At 59.2% G+C, this 19,268-nt stretch overlaps 1 protein-coding gene across 5 annotated transcripts in view; it reads left to right on the top strand.

Annotated features, from left to right (window-relative positions):
• Window positions 1–19,268, top strand: part of KCNQ1 (potassium voltage-gated channel subfamily Q member 1) — a 396,978-nt gene that overhangs the window by 69,973 nt on the left and 307,737 nt on the right. For all 5 annotated transcript variants that reach the window (XM_058439073.1, XM_058439070.1, XM_032153801.2 and 2 more), the window contains exon 2: window positions 6,253–6,343. In XM_058439073.1, coding sequence (XP_058295056.1) covers window positions 6,253–6,343 — 91 coding nt within the window. The remainder of the gene's footprint in view (window positions 1–6,252; window positions 6,344–19,268) is intronic.

Genomic DNA, 19,268 nt, shown 5'->3' with positions numbered 1-19,268 from the left:
CTTTAAGGTTTCTCAACTTTATTGGGAAACATCTCAGGGTTATAAAACGTCCCCCATGGGCTAAAGAGGCTGTTACTCACTGTATGTGGGGCCTGTCCCTGAGTGGGCACGGAAGGCCAGAGTCCCGACACAGCCCCCACCTGGACTGGATTTGCTTGGTGGGTCACCTGGATCAACCAGGCCCATTTAGGAGCACTGCTCAGGGGCGCTAGTGTGCGCGGCAGGGCAGGTCATGGAGTCTCCAGCCTTCAACTCGCTTTAGCCCCAGGCCATCTGAGCCATGGAGTCCACCCAGGCCCGCTGCCTGCACCCCGGGGGAGCCCTCCTGCAGCATCTCGGGCTATGACCCTGGCAGGGCTCCCGCATTCTCCCGTGTTCCTGGGCACTCGGGGCTGAGATGTTGAAATGATGTCGGATAATTCACCGGGTGCCTTCAGGGCTGGTGCTCGCCATCACTGCTCCTGAGGCAGATTTGCTTCAAGGGGAACAAGTAGGGGCTTGTTTCCTGGGCGTGGTGGGCTCCCTGCTCGTGCAGCACCCCCCGCATGACCACCCCCTCCTGGGAGCTCAGGTGGGACAGCATTCAGGGGACCACATGACCTGGGGGGGTCGATGCCTTCTCTCACCCACCCCTTCGCTAGCCTGCCCTGCGTCTCACTCCATGTCCAGAACACGCATGGGATTCGTCCTCTCCCAGGGCCTCAGTTTCCCGGCTCTGCAGAGTGGGGGGCTATGACTGCCTGGCCTTGGAGCTGAGGCAGAGGGGGTGGCAAGTGGCCCTGCAGAGGCAGGAGCGGACACAGGCACCCCAGGCCCTGAGTGCCTCAAGGGCAGGGACCCCAGCTCGGCACCTGTGAGGTTCCCAGCTCCTCCCGAGACAAGAATAGATAAAGTGGTAAATCAGATAAAACTCTCTTTATCTCAAGTAGATAAAAGTAAGCTTTGTCATATAATTCCTTCTGAGGCTAGCATGGTATATCAAAATATCGGAATAATCATTTAGCCTTCAGAATATGGCAAGGCTGACAGCCAGCCTGGCCCATGGGCACCTGTCCCCACCATCTGCCTGGCCTGCGGGGGAACGTTCCCCAGCCCCTGCTGGCTCCCAACCCCTGGGCCTGGAGCCCTGTCTTCTGCCTCAGCCATGATTCCACTGCACGGGACTTTCCCAGGCACCTCTGCCCAGGCAGTTGGGGCGTACGCCCACTTGGGTGCACACTCTGTGGAGGCTGGTCCAGGACCACCCACACGCAGTCTTCCCTGGTCGGATCCTGTATTCTCCTGCAAGGCCCAGTCAAGAATCTTCTCGCTGCAGTAACTCAATACATCTGAGCCCACTGTGTCTCCTGAGCACAGGGCATGGGCAGGAGAGGCCCCTGCAGCTGGAATCCGTGCCGTGAAGCCCAGGCGCGTGGCGTTTGCAGCCATTCACCAAGTTTCCAAGCCCTCACTCGCGGCCTGTGAGTACCCACCCTGCACATGGTGCTAACCAGCATCCATCACTGCTTTCTTTTTAAATTTAATTTAATTTTTTTTTTTTGAGACGGAGTCTTGCTCTGTCACCCAGGCTGGAGTGCAATGGTGCGATCTCAGCTCACTGCAACTTCCACCTCCCTGGTTCAAGCAATCCCCCTGCCTCAGTCTCCTGAATAGCTGGGACTACAGGTGCACACCACCACCCACGCCCAGCTAATTTTTTCATATTTTTAGTAGAGACGGGGTTTCACCATGTTGGCCAGACTGGTCTCGAGCTCCTGTCCTCAGGCAATCCTCCCTCCTCGGCCTCCCAAAGTGCTGGGATTGCAGGCGTGAGCCGCCGCGCCCGGCCCCACCACTGCTTTCTATGCTGTGGCTGAGGTCACCAACTGCCACTGTGATGGACGGCTGTCACCCAAACAGCACAAGAATCGAAAAGCCGTGATGGCAGATCCAGAAGGCAGCGTCGCCTGTGGTCTTTTAGAAGAGCGGCCGTGAAGTGGGGTTATCTCAGCTTCCACGTCGCAGGTACCCATCACGGTGCCCCTGTGAAGGGCAGAAAAGCTGCAGGCAATTCTGTTCGGTCGCCTCTGCCTTGGAGGAAGTTTACAGTTTGTTTTTTTTTTCTTGAAAGTTTAAAGCTTTCAACCTGGGCCTGGCGGCTGCAGGGTCAGCAGATCTGGTCCTGCCCATGGCCCCCTTCCCTCCTCAGGCCTCCATTTGCACATCTGAGAGTGGGGGGAGTGCAGCACCTTCCGTGCAGGTCACTGAGAGGCTGGGGCAGTGGCATGGATTCAGGTGCATGACTTGCAGACATGGCTGTCGCTTGGCTGAACGGTGGCCCATGAGGTGTTTGTGTCCTTGTCCTGTGAACAAGTTAGGTTGTGTGGCCAAAGGGGCTTTGCAGGGTGACTGAGGGATGGCTTATAAGAGGGGAGGTTGTCCTGGGTTACCCAGGTGAGCCCTCACTGTGATTGTGAAGGTTCTAAGAGAAGCAGGAGGATCTGAGTTGGAGAAGGAGACGGGAGGATGGAAGCCAAGCTCAGCGACGGGAAAGCTGCTGTGCCACCCTCACTGCAGCCCTATCCCTGCTCGCATGCACCGAGACCAGAGCCTGGCAAGTTGTCTCATACCGAGGGTCAAAGGGGGTCTAGGACCCAGCCTCCAGGGACCCCAGCTGTGCTGGGTCGGGGAACCAGGCTGCAGTCCTGTGTCTCCTCCTCAGTTTACCCCAATTGTGACCTCAGAAGCCCTTGGAGCCTCAGTTTCCCTACCTGTAGCACGTGTTTGATGATAGTGTGGCAGTGATGTCGCAGCCTGGCAGGGTCTCGTGGGGGTCTGTGTTACTGTCTGCAAAGCACTGGCTGGGCCGGTGGTCAGTGAGCAGGGGCGTGGGTACCGGGCAGTGGCCTGCAGCCCCAGGGGCACTTCCTGTTGCTGGGCAGACAGCAACTTAGTGGATCCTCCCCAGGGCCCCTGGTGGGTGGTGGGTTTTGCCACATCTTTGCAGGAGATGGCACTGGGAGCTTCCGGCTTATCCAAGGCCTCAGGGTGAAGTTGACGCTCGCTCCTGACTCCCTGCTGGACGTCAGGTGACACTTCCCTCCACAGCCTGGGATGAAGCACCTGTGGGCCGCTTCTTTGTGTTGATGAGGAAACTGAGGCAGGGGAGCTGCCTGGGTCACCAGTGGGCGCTGCATCTCCATGTGCAGATGGTGCCCTGGCCCTCTCTGCACCCTGTGGGCCTGGGGAGCAGGCAGGTGGTATCTTCTGCTCCAGGCAGCCCTGCTCTGCTTCCTCGTGGCTGAGGCAGGCTGTGTCTAATCTCACTTCCCTGCTCACTGCAAATCAAAACACAGAGACATCCAGGAGGATTAAGTGTAGCAGTCATGGCAGAGGGAGCCCTGGTGGGGTGGAGAGAGCCAACAGTTGCACCAGCAGGGGGCAGAGACCCAGCCCAGCCTTGGGGGCTGCAGGGTGTGGGGCCAGGGCCTGTGGCTTGGCACAAAGGCTCTTCTAAGAACCTGGAGGGAACCCTGCTCCGGCAGTGGGCAGCATGCTCTGTGCAAAGTGGGCCAGTCTGAGCCCATTCCCAGTGCCCAGAATGGTGCCTAGTGCAGATGGGCACTCACCCTTCCAACCAACCTTTGCTTGTGTCCCCGTGAGATCCACAGATTCACCCTATGGAGGGCTCCCCACAGGGTTGGCCCGGAGGCTCCAGTTGTGTCTGTTGAACAAATTACGCTGCATCCACCCCGTGCTAGCACTGTGCGGATTATGGTCCCAGAGACAGATGACAGCAGGGGTGGTCAGTGTAGGAGCACCCGGAGGGAGCTTGGCAGGGCCTGGACATCCTGTCCAAGCTGGCCAGGAAGAGTCCTCAGAGCCAAAGCAGTGTGGAGGGTGGCGGTGCAGAGAGGGTCCCTGGCTGGAAGCACTGCATTTGCAAATGCCAGGCAGCTTATGCAGCCAGAGCTTCGGGCAGGTGGGAATCAGGGGTACTGAGGCCCAAGGAAGGGCAGGGCTGCATGCCAGCCTTCCAGGTGCTCCTGGAAACCACAAGGCTGATCAGACTTGTGCTTTGGGTCGAATGTCCCAGTGGGGGAGTAACCTCAGGGAGCAGAGGAAGGGACATGGTGGTGGGGATGAAGCAGCAGCATTGGGGCTTAGAGATTAAATGAAGGAAGTCCCATGAGGCTGATCAGCTACTGTACACCAGGCTACGTCCTGGGCGTGAACTGCAGCCCACAGCCCCACTCTTGGGGTGCTCATGGTCTAGGGGGTGGACAACAGACTCTGGTCCCAGCGGTGATACTTGAGTATAAAGGACACAGTTGGGGTGTTGTGGGGGCCAGGGTCAGACATCAGAGCTGGCCTCTGCCTATGAGACAGGGCCCGCCAGCAGGACCCTGAAGCTGGGCTTTTAGGCTGGGCAGCAGCAGGTACACGGGCCCTGAGGTGGGCCGGGCCAGGCACAGTCAGGACTGGCAACAAGGGCCAGGAGGAGCTGGGGTGGTCTGGAGCCATCGTGGTATAATACTGGGGCACAACATGGAGGGTTCACTGACTGGCTGGGTGTGTGGGCTGGGGGCGCCGAGGGTGGAGGTGGGCACCGTGGTCAGGGGGAGATGAGGATGGATGGGCAGGGTGCAGACAGGGGCTGGCTGGGGTCGGCTCTGCAGGTAGAGCTGACCAGTGTGGCAGGGACGGGGTGTTGGTGAGGCAGGTGGCTGAGGAAATGGTAGCTGCAGGTTTTGGCCCCAGTCCCAGCAGCAGGACTACGGCTGTGGGGAGGGAGGAACCCAGGGAGGGGGCCTGAGCAGGGTCGTTAGCTGAGTGAGTCCTCAAGGGCCTTTGGGTAGGGCTGCCAGAGGCCAGGAAAGGATTACCCTGTCCACAGGAGCTTGGGGAAGGGGGTGGGGGGCCAGAGCCCCACCTTCCCCAGAAACCTCCGTGCAGCGGGAGGTTGAGCCGAGGCAGGCTGTGCTGGGAGGTAGCCTGTGTGTTGTGGGCTCCGGGGGCCTGGGGAGGGTGGGCTGGGCTGTACACATCTGGACAGGTGGAAGAGGATGGGTCCTGGGTGGGGCTGACTTCAGGAGGCTGGGTGAGAGGCAATGCAGGGGGCCTTCTGGCTGTCCTGGGGTGGGTTAGAAGCCACTCAGGATGGCAGGATCTCAGGGAGTGGAGGGGGCCTGGGGCATCCTGTTGCCGGGCAGAGGATCTATGCTGGGGCCCCCAGGGTCTGTGTGTGGCTTTCTCTGTTTGTGTCTCCCCCTGGGGGCCATGTGGCCACTTCCTGGCTCTCCGGTCGCTGAGGATCCATGGGGGTCCTTGGAGTCTCCGGAGCCTGAGGGAATCTCCCCAGAGGCGGGAGGAAGGCCGGGCGGGCCCTGGAGGGTACATTTGCAGTGGCAGCAGCTCCTTATCTTTATGGTTCCGGCGATCAGAGAAGGCGGCCCGTCTTTTCCCTGCGTGCCCACAGGCACAGAATGTTGGCCCCAGGGTGGGGCTCTGTGCACCTTCCCTTTCATGAGTTCTGTGGCTCGGCCTCCGGGCCTTGGGGAGGAGGAAGTGAAACTGGAGGAGAGCAGCCCACAGCCTGCAGCCTGGAGGCTCCTCTGGGAAGCAGACGCTTGGTGCAGGTGTCAGGACCCCCACCTGGCGGGCTGGCTTCCATGCTGTGACTACCAACACCCCTGCCCTGGGCCCTGAACTCCTGGACAGGGGGCCGTTGACTGCTCTCTGGAAGTGATTTGTAAAATCAGCTTTGCAGAGACACAATTACACGCCGCAGTTCACTTATGGAAAGTGGGCCCCTTGTGGCTCTAGGACATTCAGAGTTGTGTAGCCATCACCACTATCCGCAGCCAGAACGTGTAATTACCCCAAAAGAAAACCCCATGGCCATAGCAGTCCCGCCCTGGAGCAGCCACCAGCCTGCTTTCTGTTTCTGGGGCTCTGGCTGTCCAGGGCGTAGCCACACTGCAGGTGGTCAGCAGGTGGTCACCTGTCTGTGTCTGGCCTTGGTGCCATGTTTCTAGGACCCGTCCACATGGCGGCATGTGTTGGTGCTTCGTCCCTTCCCGCGGCGGGACGGCATCCCTTGTGCGGACCTACCTCGAGTGTGTGCTCACCAGCTAATGGACGACTGGGTTTTCGAAGCACTGTCTGTTCCTACCTGGGGCGGGGCTGAGGCCAGGGGCCCCTCCACTCCCCGGGTGCATCTGTGGGATGCGCAGAGGCCGTGATGCTGACTGCCGTGTCCCTGTCTTGCAGCTTCCTCATTGTCCTGGTCTGCCTCATCTTCAGTGTGCTGTCCACCATCGAGCAGTATGCCGCCCTGGCCACGGGGACTCTCTTCTGGATGGTACGTAGCGTCTGAGGGCGTGGCTGGATGTCATGGCTGCCCTGGAAGCTGGCATCTCCCTGGCGCTGGGCCCCATAAGGTGGGGTAGAGCCGCTCCCGGCCCCTTGCCCACACATTGGCCCTGCCCTGATACAGGGGGCACCTCCCCAGCCCCCACACTTGCCAAGTGACTCAGGATGTATGTGCCACAGGCGAGGGGGACCAAGGACTGAGAGGAGCCTGGAGCTGGTGGTCTGAAAGGGCTTCCTGGAGGAGGGGCTTCCAAGCTGGGCTGGAAGGAAGGAAGGAGGAGGTAGGGTAGAACTGGCGTTGTGGCCAGCAAAGGCCTGCCTGAGCCTTCGTGCACAGTGTCCCTGGGGTCTGGGTGACTCTGCTCCTGGGTTATGGCTGGCACATGGGCCCTGCTCGTGTTCCAGCAGCAACCCCCACCCCAGGCACCTGGATGGTCCCTTCCATCGGCCTGAGCGGTGTCTGTGCCATTTCTGCCGGGCAGGTGCTGAGAGCAGGGCAGGGCAGGCTCATAGCCTGGTGGGAAACCCCAAAGTTCATCTGGCTGTGAGGCTGCCCGGAAGGCGGGGTGCAGGGGGCCGGCTGTGTCTGGGGCCCACGGGGTCCCCACGGAAGCCGCCTGAATGTGGGCCGTGGGCAGCAGGACTCCGGCAGGACTGGGTCCAGCACCTCTCCGTGGCTGGGCTTTTGTGTTTTCCTGTCTTGTCGTGGAATATTTCCAGTATCTGCAAAGGAAGAGAGAGTCACGACTCAACTCTCGGCATGCACGGGCAGATCTGGGCTGGTTTCATGCTGCTTTTTGGCGCCGTGTCTTCCTGGCCAGGGGAGCCTGTCCCTCCGGGCTCCAGAGTCCTCTCACGATGGCCTCAGCAGTGGTGTCAGTCTCATTTCTAGGGAGTCCGTTTTACCTTTCCTTTGTTGCTTCTGGACCTTGAGCCATAGCTGAAAGAATTCACCTGTGGTTTCCTCCAGCCCTGACCAGGTTAACTGTGTGTGCTCCATGGTGGCTGGGAGTTTCCTGGTTAAGTGGTGTGAGGCACAGGCCTGCTGTCACTCTTCCTTCGTCTTCCCAGTTCTCCCAGCGCCATGTTTTCCATAGTCCGTCTGTCCTGCCTGACTGGAGGGGCCGTCTTCTCTGTAAACCAGACATCCAGAGGCAGTAGGAAGGGTCTGCTTTGGGGTTTTTCTATTCTGTCCCACTGGTCTGCTGGACTTTTCCTTTACCAGGGCCCTACCGACTTGGTGGTCCCAGTACTAAAGTCAATTTCATGATGCCACTTTGTGCCTCGGCAGGGCTTTCTTTTTCAGGGGTTTGCTGGTGGTGCTTGCAGCCTTGCTTTTCCCAGTGAACGTTGCCATCACCTTATCCAGCCCCGGGAAGAAACTCGAAGGCAGTGGGTGAATGAACTGGGGGAGACTGACACCTCGGTGGCCTCCAGGAGCGTGGTGTGTGTGTGTTTATGGGCAGCATTTTATGGTTTCGTTGTGCAGATTTCAGGCAGTTTTTAAGTCTATTCCTGATAATAATAATATTGATGAGAATAAGTTGTTATTGTTGCCATCACATAGGGAGTTTCGTCTGTCATGTTTTCCAGGCACTTTTCTGGCACCTGCGAAAGCTGTTAATTTCTGCTACAGCCTGTGGCCCCGCTACTTCTCATGATGTGGTCGTAGAAGTTTTTCCCTCTGTCCTTTGCATCTTTTGCCTTTCCAGATAAGGGATGCCTGCCAGGAGGGCAGATTGCTGCTTGGGTCTGTCCAGAGCTGGGGGTGGTGCCTGCGGCCAGCTGGGCCCTCCTGGCTTCCGTGGGCAGGCTGGCTGCTGGGCGGGGGGTGTGTACCTCCCGTGCTCAGGAAGGGCCCTTCAGGTCCGATGCCTGGCGTGGTTTTACGGTGACCGTGTGGATTCTGGTCAGGGGTCTTTCCTGCTTCTGTGAGGTGCTCCTGTCAGTGAAGGGCCCGCCTTGCCTTCCTGGAACAAACCCCCTTGGTCCTGGCATGTGAGTTTCATGTCCTATCACATTGTACTCTCATACTTTGTTCAGACTTTTGCACTGCCCCTGTGAAGTGGGGTGTGTGTGTCGTCTTGTGGTGCCATCTTGGTTGGGGCAAGGCCGTCCTTCCCCCACACGGCGACGTCCAATAGCCTTGGCAGCATGGGCCTTATGTTTTATGGGGTCCCCAAGGTACCTGTCCAGGATCCCCAAGTCCTCCTCACCCACCACAGACCTGGCTCTCAGGTGAGCACCCAGCCAAGTCTCTGGCCATGTCTAGCAGGAGGATGTTCTGCCCTGGCCAACTGACAGGGTTGGCTCAACTGCAGGAGTGGGCACGGCATGTCCTTTGCTGGTTCTGCCATGGGGGCTGGGTCTGTGGGGGATCCCTGACCTGGTAGTTGTCCTTGGAGGGCCTGGGGCCAAGGATGCCAGTGCTTCCCAGGCTGTGAGAGCCGCGCTGCCAAACATTCCCCTGGAGGGTCTCCGTGTGAGGCCCTTTGTACCTCTGCAGGTGTGTGTACATGTGTGTATGTGAGTGCCCATATGCACAGGAATGTGTACACGTGTGGCTGTGTGTACACACGTGTGTGTTTATGGGTGAGCTGTGTTCTTAAGTGTGCATCTGTATCTGAGTATTATGTAAGTGTGCATGCACATGAGCACGTGAGGACTTTCATGCATGTTTGGCTCTGTTTCAATGTGTGTACATGTGCGCATGTGTATCTGAGCATGTACATGTGTGAATGTGGCCACATATAGGCACATTGTACTGTGTGCCTGTGAGCATGTATTGTATGTTTATGCATGGCTGTGTTGTGTGTATTTATGTATAGATATGTGTTGCTGTGTGTGTACCTATGTGTATGTATGTGTGTTCATGACTGTGTTGTGTGTGAGACGTGAGATCCTGCCTGTCCTGTCCCTCACGTACTAACTTGGATCTGGGTGGTTAGCCCCTTGCCCCCCAGGTGGCCTGGGACTTGCTTGATTTTAAATGGAGCCCCGGTGCTAACGTGAGCCCACCCAGGTGCCCCTGCCCAGCCAGGACTGTCTGTCAGCACCACAGCGTCCAAGTTCAGGTCCTGACTTCCTAGGTGGTTATCTCCCAGGCAGCTGGGAGGGCGAAGCCTGGAGAAGCCTGCACCCAGGCCCGACCTGTAGGGACCTTCAGACGTGCCTTGGGCTCCACATGCCCGTCTGCAGTTCAAGAATTAGACGTGCCCTGGGTTCCACGTGTCCATCTACAGCTCAAGAATTAGACGTGCCCTGGGCTCCACATGTCCGTCTGCAGCTCTAGAATCACCAGAGCAACCCAGGGCCCCCGTGCAGCATCTAAACCAGGCAGGGGACAGGGGCATGGAGCAGACCAGGTAGGGTTGCTCCCTAGGATGCAGCCCTGCCCAGGCAGGAGGGCAGACCCTAGATTTCAAGGCACAGTGCTGAGCTGTGCCCCCAGGGAAGCCTCCAAGATGGTCCTCATCCCGGCAGCCCTGCCCACTGTCCGCGCATCCCTGGGGTCTGTGCGCCACCTGGTGGCTATTTGCTGAACTGTGGCCACAAACCCCTGGTCAGCAGGAACCAGGCCTTTCACTGCCCTGCAGCTCCCTCTCCTCTGGGATGGCATGGCAGAGAAGCAGCCCACAGCCCCAAGCAGAGAGCCCCCTTTCTGCTGTAGTCCCCCTTGCAGTCCCCTCTGCCTTTTCCACTGCTTGGAAGGCAGAGACCCTGGCCGCCTCCCTTGTCCCTTCTGTCATGCCAGCTACCTTCCTGCCACACCTACGTCTCACCAGGCAACCCTGCGAACAGCAGCTGGGGAGGACTTTCTAAGACAAAAACCTGATCATCCCAGAAGTTCCCTGTGACGTTTAAGCTACATTCCCCAAGGTGCCACGTTCAGGCCCGTCACCCATAACACTCCCCACTCTACCTCCCCCAGCCTGGGCTCACTCACTCCAGGCCAAGCCTTGGACATTCCTGGCTGCCCCAGGGCCTTTGCATGCCCTCTGCCCTGGACCTGGCTGTCCTCGGGAGTGTCAGCACTCAGCCTTTTGTCAGGTTTCAGGCCTCTGCTTGGCACTATCCTGCACACCATCCCCGCCGACCTGCCCTGTTTTGGGGTTGGTGCGGCTCTGGGAGGCTCACAAGCATCTGTCTGCCTCAGGCCATTCCACACTCCCTGAGGGTGGGACCCCATGGCCGCGCTAACCCCACAGGCTCCGCATGGTGCTTCCTGGCCGTGCATGTCCCTCCCTGCATGTCCCTCCCTGCATCAAGTCCATAGGCCAGAGTTGCCCGACGAGGACGCCCCAGCTTGGTATGTGTTCCCGGCTTCAGCTGCCCCTGCATGATGGAGACACATTCCCACTCGCCTTGCCACACTTCCCAGCAGTCTCTCGAAGCACTGGCCACGTGGAGACAAATCCTTCAAGGGGATTTGAGGGTCCAGCTGTCAGTCATGGCCATGGTGAGGGCACGCTGGGGACACAGCAGAGACTGAGGCAGCCGTGGGCCCGGCCTTGAGAGGCAGATGTACAGACACATCAAAGGCAGGGCCGAGACTGAGGCGTGGGCTCTGGGTGGGGAAACAGTGACCACTTGCTTGGAGGAGGGGGCGCTCAGGTGGGAGGGGCACAGTGAGAAGGAGGTAAGCTGGTGCTGGCAGGGCAGGCAGGGACCCCTCCCAGGGCTCACAGCTTCCAGCGGACAGCAGGCGCAGGGCTGTGGGGATCAGAGCACAGGCAGAAGTCGGGGACTTCCTGGGGAAGGGCCTGACAGCAGGTTCCCGAGGCTTCAGGCCTTGGAGGAGTGAGGAGGGCTGTTGGGTTGACTCCAGCAGAGGAAGGCTGTGCAGGGTTGCAGGAAGGACGGTTGGGGGCGCTGGGGGGAGGTACGAGAAGCAAAGGTGTTTGCAGCCCTTGGGGCCAGGCGGCGGGAACGCCTGCAGACGCCAGAGGGCGCTCGTGTTACATGCAACTCAGGAGCTGCTGGCACCCACCAAGGAGTGCTGAGCGCGGGGAGCCCAAACCACAGCCTTGGGGAACCCAGGAGGGGCCGGACGAGTGCAGGACTCGCATGAGGGATTCCGAGAGCACGATGTTTAAATGTTGGGGAAAAAGTTGATCAAAGCGGTGTGTTCCCAGGGAGCCCCTGTTTTCTCGTTTCTTTTCGTACGCCCAGCTTTGCAGTGCCAGAAAGCTGTTATCTCAGCACTGCTAAGGAAACCCCAGTGCGGCCTCGGAGGGATTAGGCATTCTGCTGAACCAGGGATATGCGGTGGGCCTGAAAAAGCCATTTCGGGAGGAATCTGGTCTCGGCTGGGGTCCGGCCGGCACCGTGAACAGCACGTGAACACCACGTCGGAAATCTGCTGGGGCAGGGAGATTTCCTCAAGGCCTCCCAGGGAGGAAAGCCACTTCCTGGGCTGCAAAGAGGGCCCCAACCTGGTTTCTGAATTCAGAGGGGGCTGTGTGTGCACGTGTGTACGTACATGCATGTGCACGTCTGTGTGCCCATGTCTGTGGAAGTGGCACACGTGTGCATGTGTGCACTCAGTGTACGTGTGTGTGCCTGTAGGTAGCTCCGTGCCCACATGCGTACACATATGCCTGGTGTGTGTGTGCACTCGTGTGTCTGACGTGTGTGTGCTTTGTGTGTTCTTGCCTGGGAAGGAGTTCCCGGTTTGGGTGGCTCTCCTGTTTCTTGCCGAGGCCGGCTGCTGCCAGAAACTGGCCCCCTGCTCTCTGCAATGAGACCCTGCCCTGGCCCAGGTGAGGGCCTGGCTTTTGTCTCCAGGATCATAGCTTTTGTCAAACCCCACACAAAGAGAGAGGCACTCAAAAGCACAACACAAACACGGCTAGTCCGCGCCTTTGGTGGTGAACATACCAGGGAATTGTCCTGCAATGCCTGTGGTTAAAAAACCCCGTGAGCTGCGGCCCCGGAGGCCTAGGGGATGAGGTCATCGCTGCGGCTTCCTCCCCTCTGCTGAGGCTCCCTCCGCCCCGCCCGGTGGCCCACCCCTCCCGCCAGCTGAAGCCTCCACTGCCTGGGTTTCTGCTGCCCCTTCAGCACAGAGCGAGGCCTCAGTTTCCCTCCCAGCTCAGAGCAAGGCCTCAGTTTCCCTCCCAGCAGCAAAGTGAGACCCTGTAGAGACTCTCTGGGCCTCCGTGACGGCCCTGGGCGGCGCCCTCTCTGTGGAACAAGGTCGGGTCCTGTCCTCAGCGCCCTGGCCTCCGCTTGCTCAGGGCGCCCGCAGCCCGCAGGTCCTCACCTGGTGTTTTCCACCTGGGACCCGCAGCTCCTCTGATGAGGAGCCTGCTCTGCGCGCGGCCTCGGGCGGTTTCCCGCAGCACCGTTTCTGCCGCTGCCGGGAAAAGACGCAGAGGCAAAGGCACCTTTGCCCGGGTTGGGGAACCAGTGGGTGACTCAGGATTTTCCTCAACCCACCCCGAGGTCTGATTCCCTCTGCAGCTGCCGCCCGCTAAGGGTTCTCTTCCTCCCTGCCTGCCTCGCCCTGCCTGGTGAGCTCCTATGGGTCTGACGAAGCCCCATCCTGCACACTTGCTTCAGGGGTGACTCCCCACTAGACTGGCTGCCCAGGGACGGGGGTACCCACTCCCTCCTCAGGGCTGCAGGGTGTTCTGAGAAGAGTCGTGTCCCTCTGTGGGGCTGTGGGCTCACTTGTCTTTTTGTCCCTGTCACTCGGGAGCTACCCAGTCAAGAACGATCCCCACCGCCCAGGGCACTCTGAGGCTTCAGAATGCAGTCATCGTCTCCCTGGCAGGGTTGTTTCCGCCTGCATTTGTTCGGCCAGCAAATCTTTATTAAGCACCTACTGTGTGCCAGGATCTATGTGCAAGCAGACCATGGGCTCATGAAAGGCAGAGCTGGACTGAGATTCTGCACCCCTGAGATCCTCACTGTAGGGCCCTGTGTATGTGTGGGCCGGAGCCCTGGTTCCTGTCTGCACTGAGCCCCTGGAGCTAGGCCCAGAGGACTTGACAGATGTGGGCCCTCCGTCTGCACAGCCCCCCAGGGCACGGGGCGGCCTGCAGCTCTGCCCAGCCAGACTTGAGGTCACTGCCCTGTGAGCCTGTAGGAGAAACTTCTCATTCATCTGTCCTGAGACCCTGCCTGGAGCCCACCCCAGGGAGGCAGAGGCTCTCGGGGCCTGTTCAGGGTGAAAGGACGCTAGACACTGGCCTGCAGGCTTTGGGCGGGTAAGGGTAGCGAAGGTGAAAGTGGACCAGGGGCAGGTGGAGCAGGGTAGGCCCAAGTGTCTGTCTGGGGCAGTTGGGGACACCCAGGTGGGCTGAGCTTCAGCTGCCACCCAGCTTCAGCTGCAAGGCTCCTCCCGGGTCAGGGTCGACCCCTGATGTCCCGGCAAGAGTTCCAAGAACAAAGGCTCAGAATCCACCAAGCGGAACTTGAAGCCACGGCCCTGTGGGGACAGGAGAAGTGACGTGGCCGGCTCCCAGAGTCCAGTGTTGATCACTGAGGACCACCGGATACAAGTCCCTCCTGCCTTCCCCTTTAGTGACACTGGAGCTGTTGAAATCCCCATCCACCAGGAGCTCCTGGTCCTGGGGAGCCCTGTGCAACCCACTCACTGCCTTTCAGAGCCCTGTGGTGTCTCTCTCATGTGCTGGCTGTAGAGCGTCCTAAAAGCATCTCTGTCACCCACTCTGCACCTGAGAGAGGGCGGTCAGGTGACTGGTACCTCCTGAAGACCCGGGACCAGCCCCCCTGCCTCTGGGAATCCATCAAAATGCTCCTTTCTGAGGCCGCTTTGCTGGGCATCGAATCAGCCTTGTTCTGAGAGCTGTTTAGGAGAGGAACCCTGGCATTGCTGCTCCCCGGAGGCAGCCTGTGCTTGTGATGGGCGCCCTGCCTTGAGTGTTCTGCTTCGGGGTGTGGGATGCACAGCTGGGGGGCAGGGGCGCTGATGAAGCCACAGTCTCAGAGCCTGAGGCCCACGGGGCATGGCATGAAGACCCCGTGGTTCTGCTTCCCCGGGACAGCCTTGGTCCAGCCTCACTGGCCACATGCTCTGCCTAGCACACCCGCTGCTGTCCCCAGCCACCCAGCCCCATGCACAGGCCAGGGGCTGCTGAAGGAAGGCTGGCCCGCTCCCTGCCTGTGACAGGAGCTCAGGCTGAGGGCAGGGCAGCAGGGGTGCTCAGCTGGGCCGTGTTAAGGGATTCTAGAAATTTCCTGCTGTGCCAGGCTGCAGCAGACTCCGGCCCCACCAGGCTTCCTGTACGTGGTGATAAACATACCATCCACACTGCCTGCGGCTCTTACAGGAGTCTCTCATGCACCATTGCTCAACCCCCGAGAGTTATGGAAGGAAGAGAGGCTGGGGTGGGTGCCCCGAGTGCCTTGTTAGAGTGGGGGCTGGTGCTGCCTTGCCCCATGGGGTGGCTAGCAGGGCTCAGCAGTTGCCTGGCCTGCGGAGGCAGAGGACCTGGGGAGACATGCTGCGGCCTCCCAGCGAGACGCTGAGGGTTGGGAGGGTAAAATGTGATTCTGAGGCCACCCGCTACAGCTTCTTGGGACCTCCCTCTCTCAGGCGGGTCTGGAAACCAACAGAGCTGGTTTGGGCCACAGCAGTGGCTTCCCAGGCTGTGCTTCAAAACCGGACACAGGGCGTGGCTCTCCCTCCCAGCCTCCAGCCTGCCAGAGGGACCGCTGGGCCTATCTCCAGCCACATGGATCGTGAGAGTCGACCCGGGCTGCGTGATGGGGGACCCAGGCTGGGCGGCTTAAACCGTGGAGGTCGCCCTCTCACAGCTCTGGACGATGGAGGGCTGAGACCCAGGTGTGGGCAGGGCTGGTTCTTCTGAGGCCTCTCCCAGCTTCTGAGGGTGGCTAGCAACTGTCTTCTAGATGTAGTACCCCAATCCCCCCCAGTCCTTCCCTTTACCTCACAGGGCATCCTCCCTGTGTGTGAGTCTGGAGCCAAAGTTCTCCTCTATGTAAGGACACCAGTCTTACTGGATTGGAGGCTACCCTATTCCACTGTGACCCCTCCTAACTAATCATATCTGCAGGGACCCCATTTCCAAACAAGGTCTTACTCTGAGTACTGGGGATTAGGGCTTCATCATATGAATTTGAGGGCAACCCAGGAGTCCAAACCATGGCCCACAGGGTGGCTTCCTGTGTGTGTAAATAAAGCTTTATTAGCACACAGTGCCACATACTCGAGGGCCTAATGCCTCTGGCTGCTTTGTGCCATGGCAGATTTGAGTCCTGCCATGGAGACCATGCAGCCCACAGGACCTAAGATCCCTACTATCTGACCTTCCAGGAAAGGTTTGCTATGCTATTTATTTGGCAGGATACTTTTGGAAAGAGCAGTTGCTAGGGGCATTTAAACTTGCATTCGAAGTAGTAACAATTTTATTTTCTGGGAAAATAGAAGTGGGAGAGCATGTGCCCGGTGCCAGCCCACCGTGCCCCACGTTTGTACAGTGCCCAGGTTGGCGCAGGGCCTTTTGGTTCCACAGTCTGGGTCTTTCTTCCTGGGTGTCTGAATTTTGATTTAATCTCAGGCTTGTCAGGACGAGCAGCTCCCAGGCACCCTCTGCCAGGTCAGCAGTGGCTTTCATCTTCTGCCATTTGCTCTGCACGTTTCTCTCTATATGCAAAAACCTATATGGGTTTTGTGGGGTTTTTTGTTGTTGGTTTTTTATTTTTATTTTTATTTTTTTGAGAGAGAGGGTCTTGCTGTGTTGCCCAGGTTGGAGAGTAGCGGCATACTCACGGCTCACTGCAGCCTCAGCCTCCCGCGCTCAAGTGTTCCCATTTCAGCCTCCTGAGCAGCTGGGACTGTGGGTGCGTGCCACCATGCCCAGCTAATTGTTGTATTTTTTGTAGAGATGAGGTTTTGCCATGTTACCTAGGCTCGTCTTGAACTCCTGATTTCAAACAATCCTCCCGCCTCAGCCAACCCAAAGTGCTGAGATTATAGGCGTGAGCCACTGCACCCAGCCTGCTTTGTTTTTATCCTGAGTCATTTGAGAGTAAGTTGGAGGCAGTGTGACCCTTTCTCCCTATAAAGCCCGTGTATATCCTCTGGAATGAGGACCTTCAACTTAGCCAGGGTGTCCGACTCTCGGGACACCGCTGTTCATTTCACAGCCTGTGTTCAAATCTTGTCACTGGTCCCAGTGAGTGTGGCTGTTTTTTTCTCACTGCACATGGCTGTCACGTGGTTTCGGCTTCTTTGACCTGGAGCAGCCCTGCCTGGCCTTCCCTTCATGGTATCTCTTGGGCAGGGAAGGGTGGTGGACATGGAGGCCTGGGGACAGTCCCCTGGCCCCAGGGATGTTGTGTGGACGAGTTGGAGGGCTCACAGGCCCCTCTGTGGGGCCCAGGGCAGAGGCAGCAGGCAGGCCGTCTCCACCACGATGGACATCATTTATGCCCCAGCCAGGTCCCCAGTCCCAGGACCGCGGTTGACAGGGTTTGGATTGGCTGCGTTCCTGTCTGAAGGCAGCTGCTTGGGAGGAGGACAGCTGACATTCCTTCATGCAAAATCTGCTTGCGGGAGAGTCGTGAAAGTGGGAATCCTGGGCTGGAACTGGAACCTTCCCTGAGTATACGGGGCCTTGTGTGTGGAGGGGCCCTATGGTGAATCGTTTTCTGTAACAAAGGCCTCCTCTGTGCAGCCCACACACGGGCCTCACGTTATCTTTTGCAGGCCAGAATTGTCATATATATCAAGTTTGTTCAGAACAAGATGAGGTGGGGTGGGGGGTGGTGAGGGGCCTGGGGCAGGAGGTAGAGGAAACTGCAAGATTTTTTAAACCTTCTCAAAAAACACGTAAGCCGATTCGGTCCGAGTGATTTGTGAGAATGGGGTTGACACCCCGGGCCGGAACCTGGGAACCGCTAGTCAGCGTCTTTCCTCCAGGGAGGCTGTGCAGAGGGAAGGCAGGGAGCCCCACCCTGGGTTTGAGGAACCTGGGGCTTCAAGGGAGGCACTCTCAGCCCATGGTGCTCCGGCCAGGGTGGGGCAGCCGAGGCATGAGTGGACGATGTCCCGTTGGCAGCCCGTGGTGTCTCTGGGGGGCAAGGTGCCTGTTCTCCATCGCTCCTCCATCAGAACACCTCCTCCAGATCTCCGCCAGGTGCGCCCCCTGAAGGAAAAGGGGATGGGGGCCTGACTTGTGCCTGGTGGCAAGTCCTCTTGGGCCCCAGAAAGACCCCATAATGGCCAGGTAGAAGCTCCTACCGGCCGCTGCCTGGAGAGTCTGGGGCCCTGTTGGCCCATTCCATTGTCTTCTCTGTTTTCCAGCCACAGGAGTGCAATCTTCCCAGAGCATCGAGTGGCTAGAGGAACGGGCTTATGCTAGGCAGGTGCTGGCATCTTAGACAATACCTGACATCTTTGCGGGAGCTCTGGTGAGAGGCCCCACAAGCGTGTGACCCTGTGCGGACTCCACAGCGGCAGCCTGGGAGCCAAGCCGATGGCTGTGCCGGCCGTAGGGAGCATCCCTCGTCCCGCCTTCCTGGAAGCCCCTGGGAAAGGCTGGCAGGAAGGGAAGCAGGGCTAGGATGGGCCCATCTCCCTCTGGGGCAAGAGGAACCAGGAAGCCAAACCCAGCCAGATGCCTGCCCAGCAGCCAGCACTCCCCACCACCCCCCAGTGCCTGGCCTGTGTGGCACGCGTGGTCTCCAGGTCTCTCTCCCCAGTGCCAGGTGTCTCGGTGGTCTCTCTAACTCCCCCTACCGCACTCGCTTCTCTTTCTTCTCTTTTTAGAAATTGTGATGATTCAGCTCCAGGTTGGTAATGAGAGAGCCCGCGGCCTGGGTTCAGGTACAGGCAGAATTGGGGCTGAGCAGGGCACCTGCGGGCTCTGCCAGGGCTGGGGCTCAGCCCGGGCAGGGGCTCTGTGTCGGAAGGAAGGGCCTTACTGGAGTGGGAGCCCCCAGCCCCTGGAAAGGGTAGGGGGACCCTCAAGCACCCAGGCTGTTGGAGGCCTCCCCCCAACGCCCCAACGCCGCCATGGTGCTCTACTCTCTGCAGCCCTGGGTCTGGTTGGAAGTTGCATCCCTGGTGAAGGGCGGCCGTGGCTTTCCAGCTCTCCCAGGCCAGTTCCCGTGTTTTCTCTCCCGCCTTCCCCATAGTCCAGGACAAAAGTCAGACCTTGGTGGGGGGCGCGCCTGCTGCAGGAGCCCCCAGGCTTCTCCATTCGGGTTTAGTGGGATTAGAGTATGCGGCCGTGGGGACAGGTGTTTCCTTTATGTTCTGCCTGAGGGCTGGAAAGAGCCTCATCAGTGAGTGCCACGTTCGGTGGGGGTCTCTGGTGCAGGGGAGCTGGCGGGCTGGGTTGGGTTAGGGCCTTGTTTTCACATCTGACCCTGGCCAGCTGGAGAGCCTCGCTTGAAGCGCAGGGCAGCAGCTGACACAACACAACAGGACGGGCTGAGCAGGCTGGGTGCAGGCAGACGTGGGGGAGCTGGCACTGGCACTGCATGTGGGGCTCCTAGGGGGCTGCCAGGGAAGTCATTGGAGGATAATAGGATCCACCCTGTGGGGCCCACTGGCCGTGGGGTACTGCACAGTGGGGTCCACCCGCTGTGCCCCTGGACGAGGAGGTAGCCGGAGGTCTCCTCTGATGCTGGGCAGCAGCCTGGGGAGGGGGCTGGGCAGGTGCCAGGGGAACCCCCTAGGGCATTACATTCAGATGAGTTCTAATTATGTTCTTGGCTTCCCAGGTCACACAGAGTGAAAACCAGAGGCCCTGGCCGTGCACCATTGAAATGTGTCATCATGTGACTTTGCAGGTGGGGGGACAGGGCTCGGTGTGGCCTCACGGGGTCAGGAGCTGCAGCTCGAGCACCTCAGATCCCAGCCCCCTGTTCAGGGCCAGGCCTAGACAGCTCTTCCCACGAGATTTTCTTTCTCC

The sequence above is a fragment of the Hylobates moloch genome, unplaced genomic scaffold, assembly GCF_009828535.3.
Source record: "Hylobates moloch isolate HMO894 unplaced genomic scaffold, HMol_V3 SCAFFOLD_5, whole genome shotgun sequence".
Lineage (NCBI taxonomy): Eukaryota > Metazoa > Chordata > Mammalia > Primates > Hylobatidae > Hylobates > Hylobates moloch.
The sequence above is the reverse complement of the archived record's forward strand: the minus strand, read 5'-3'. Positions and strand labels throughout refer to the sequence as shown.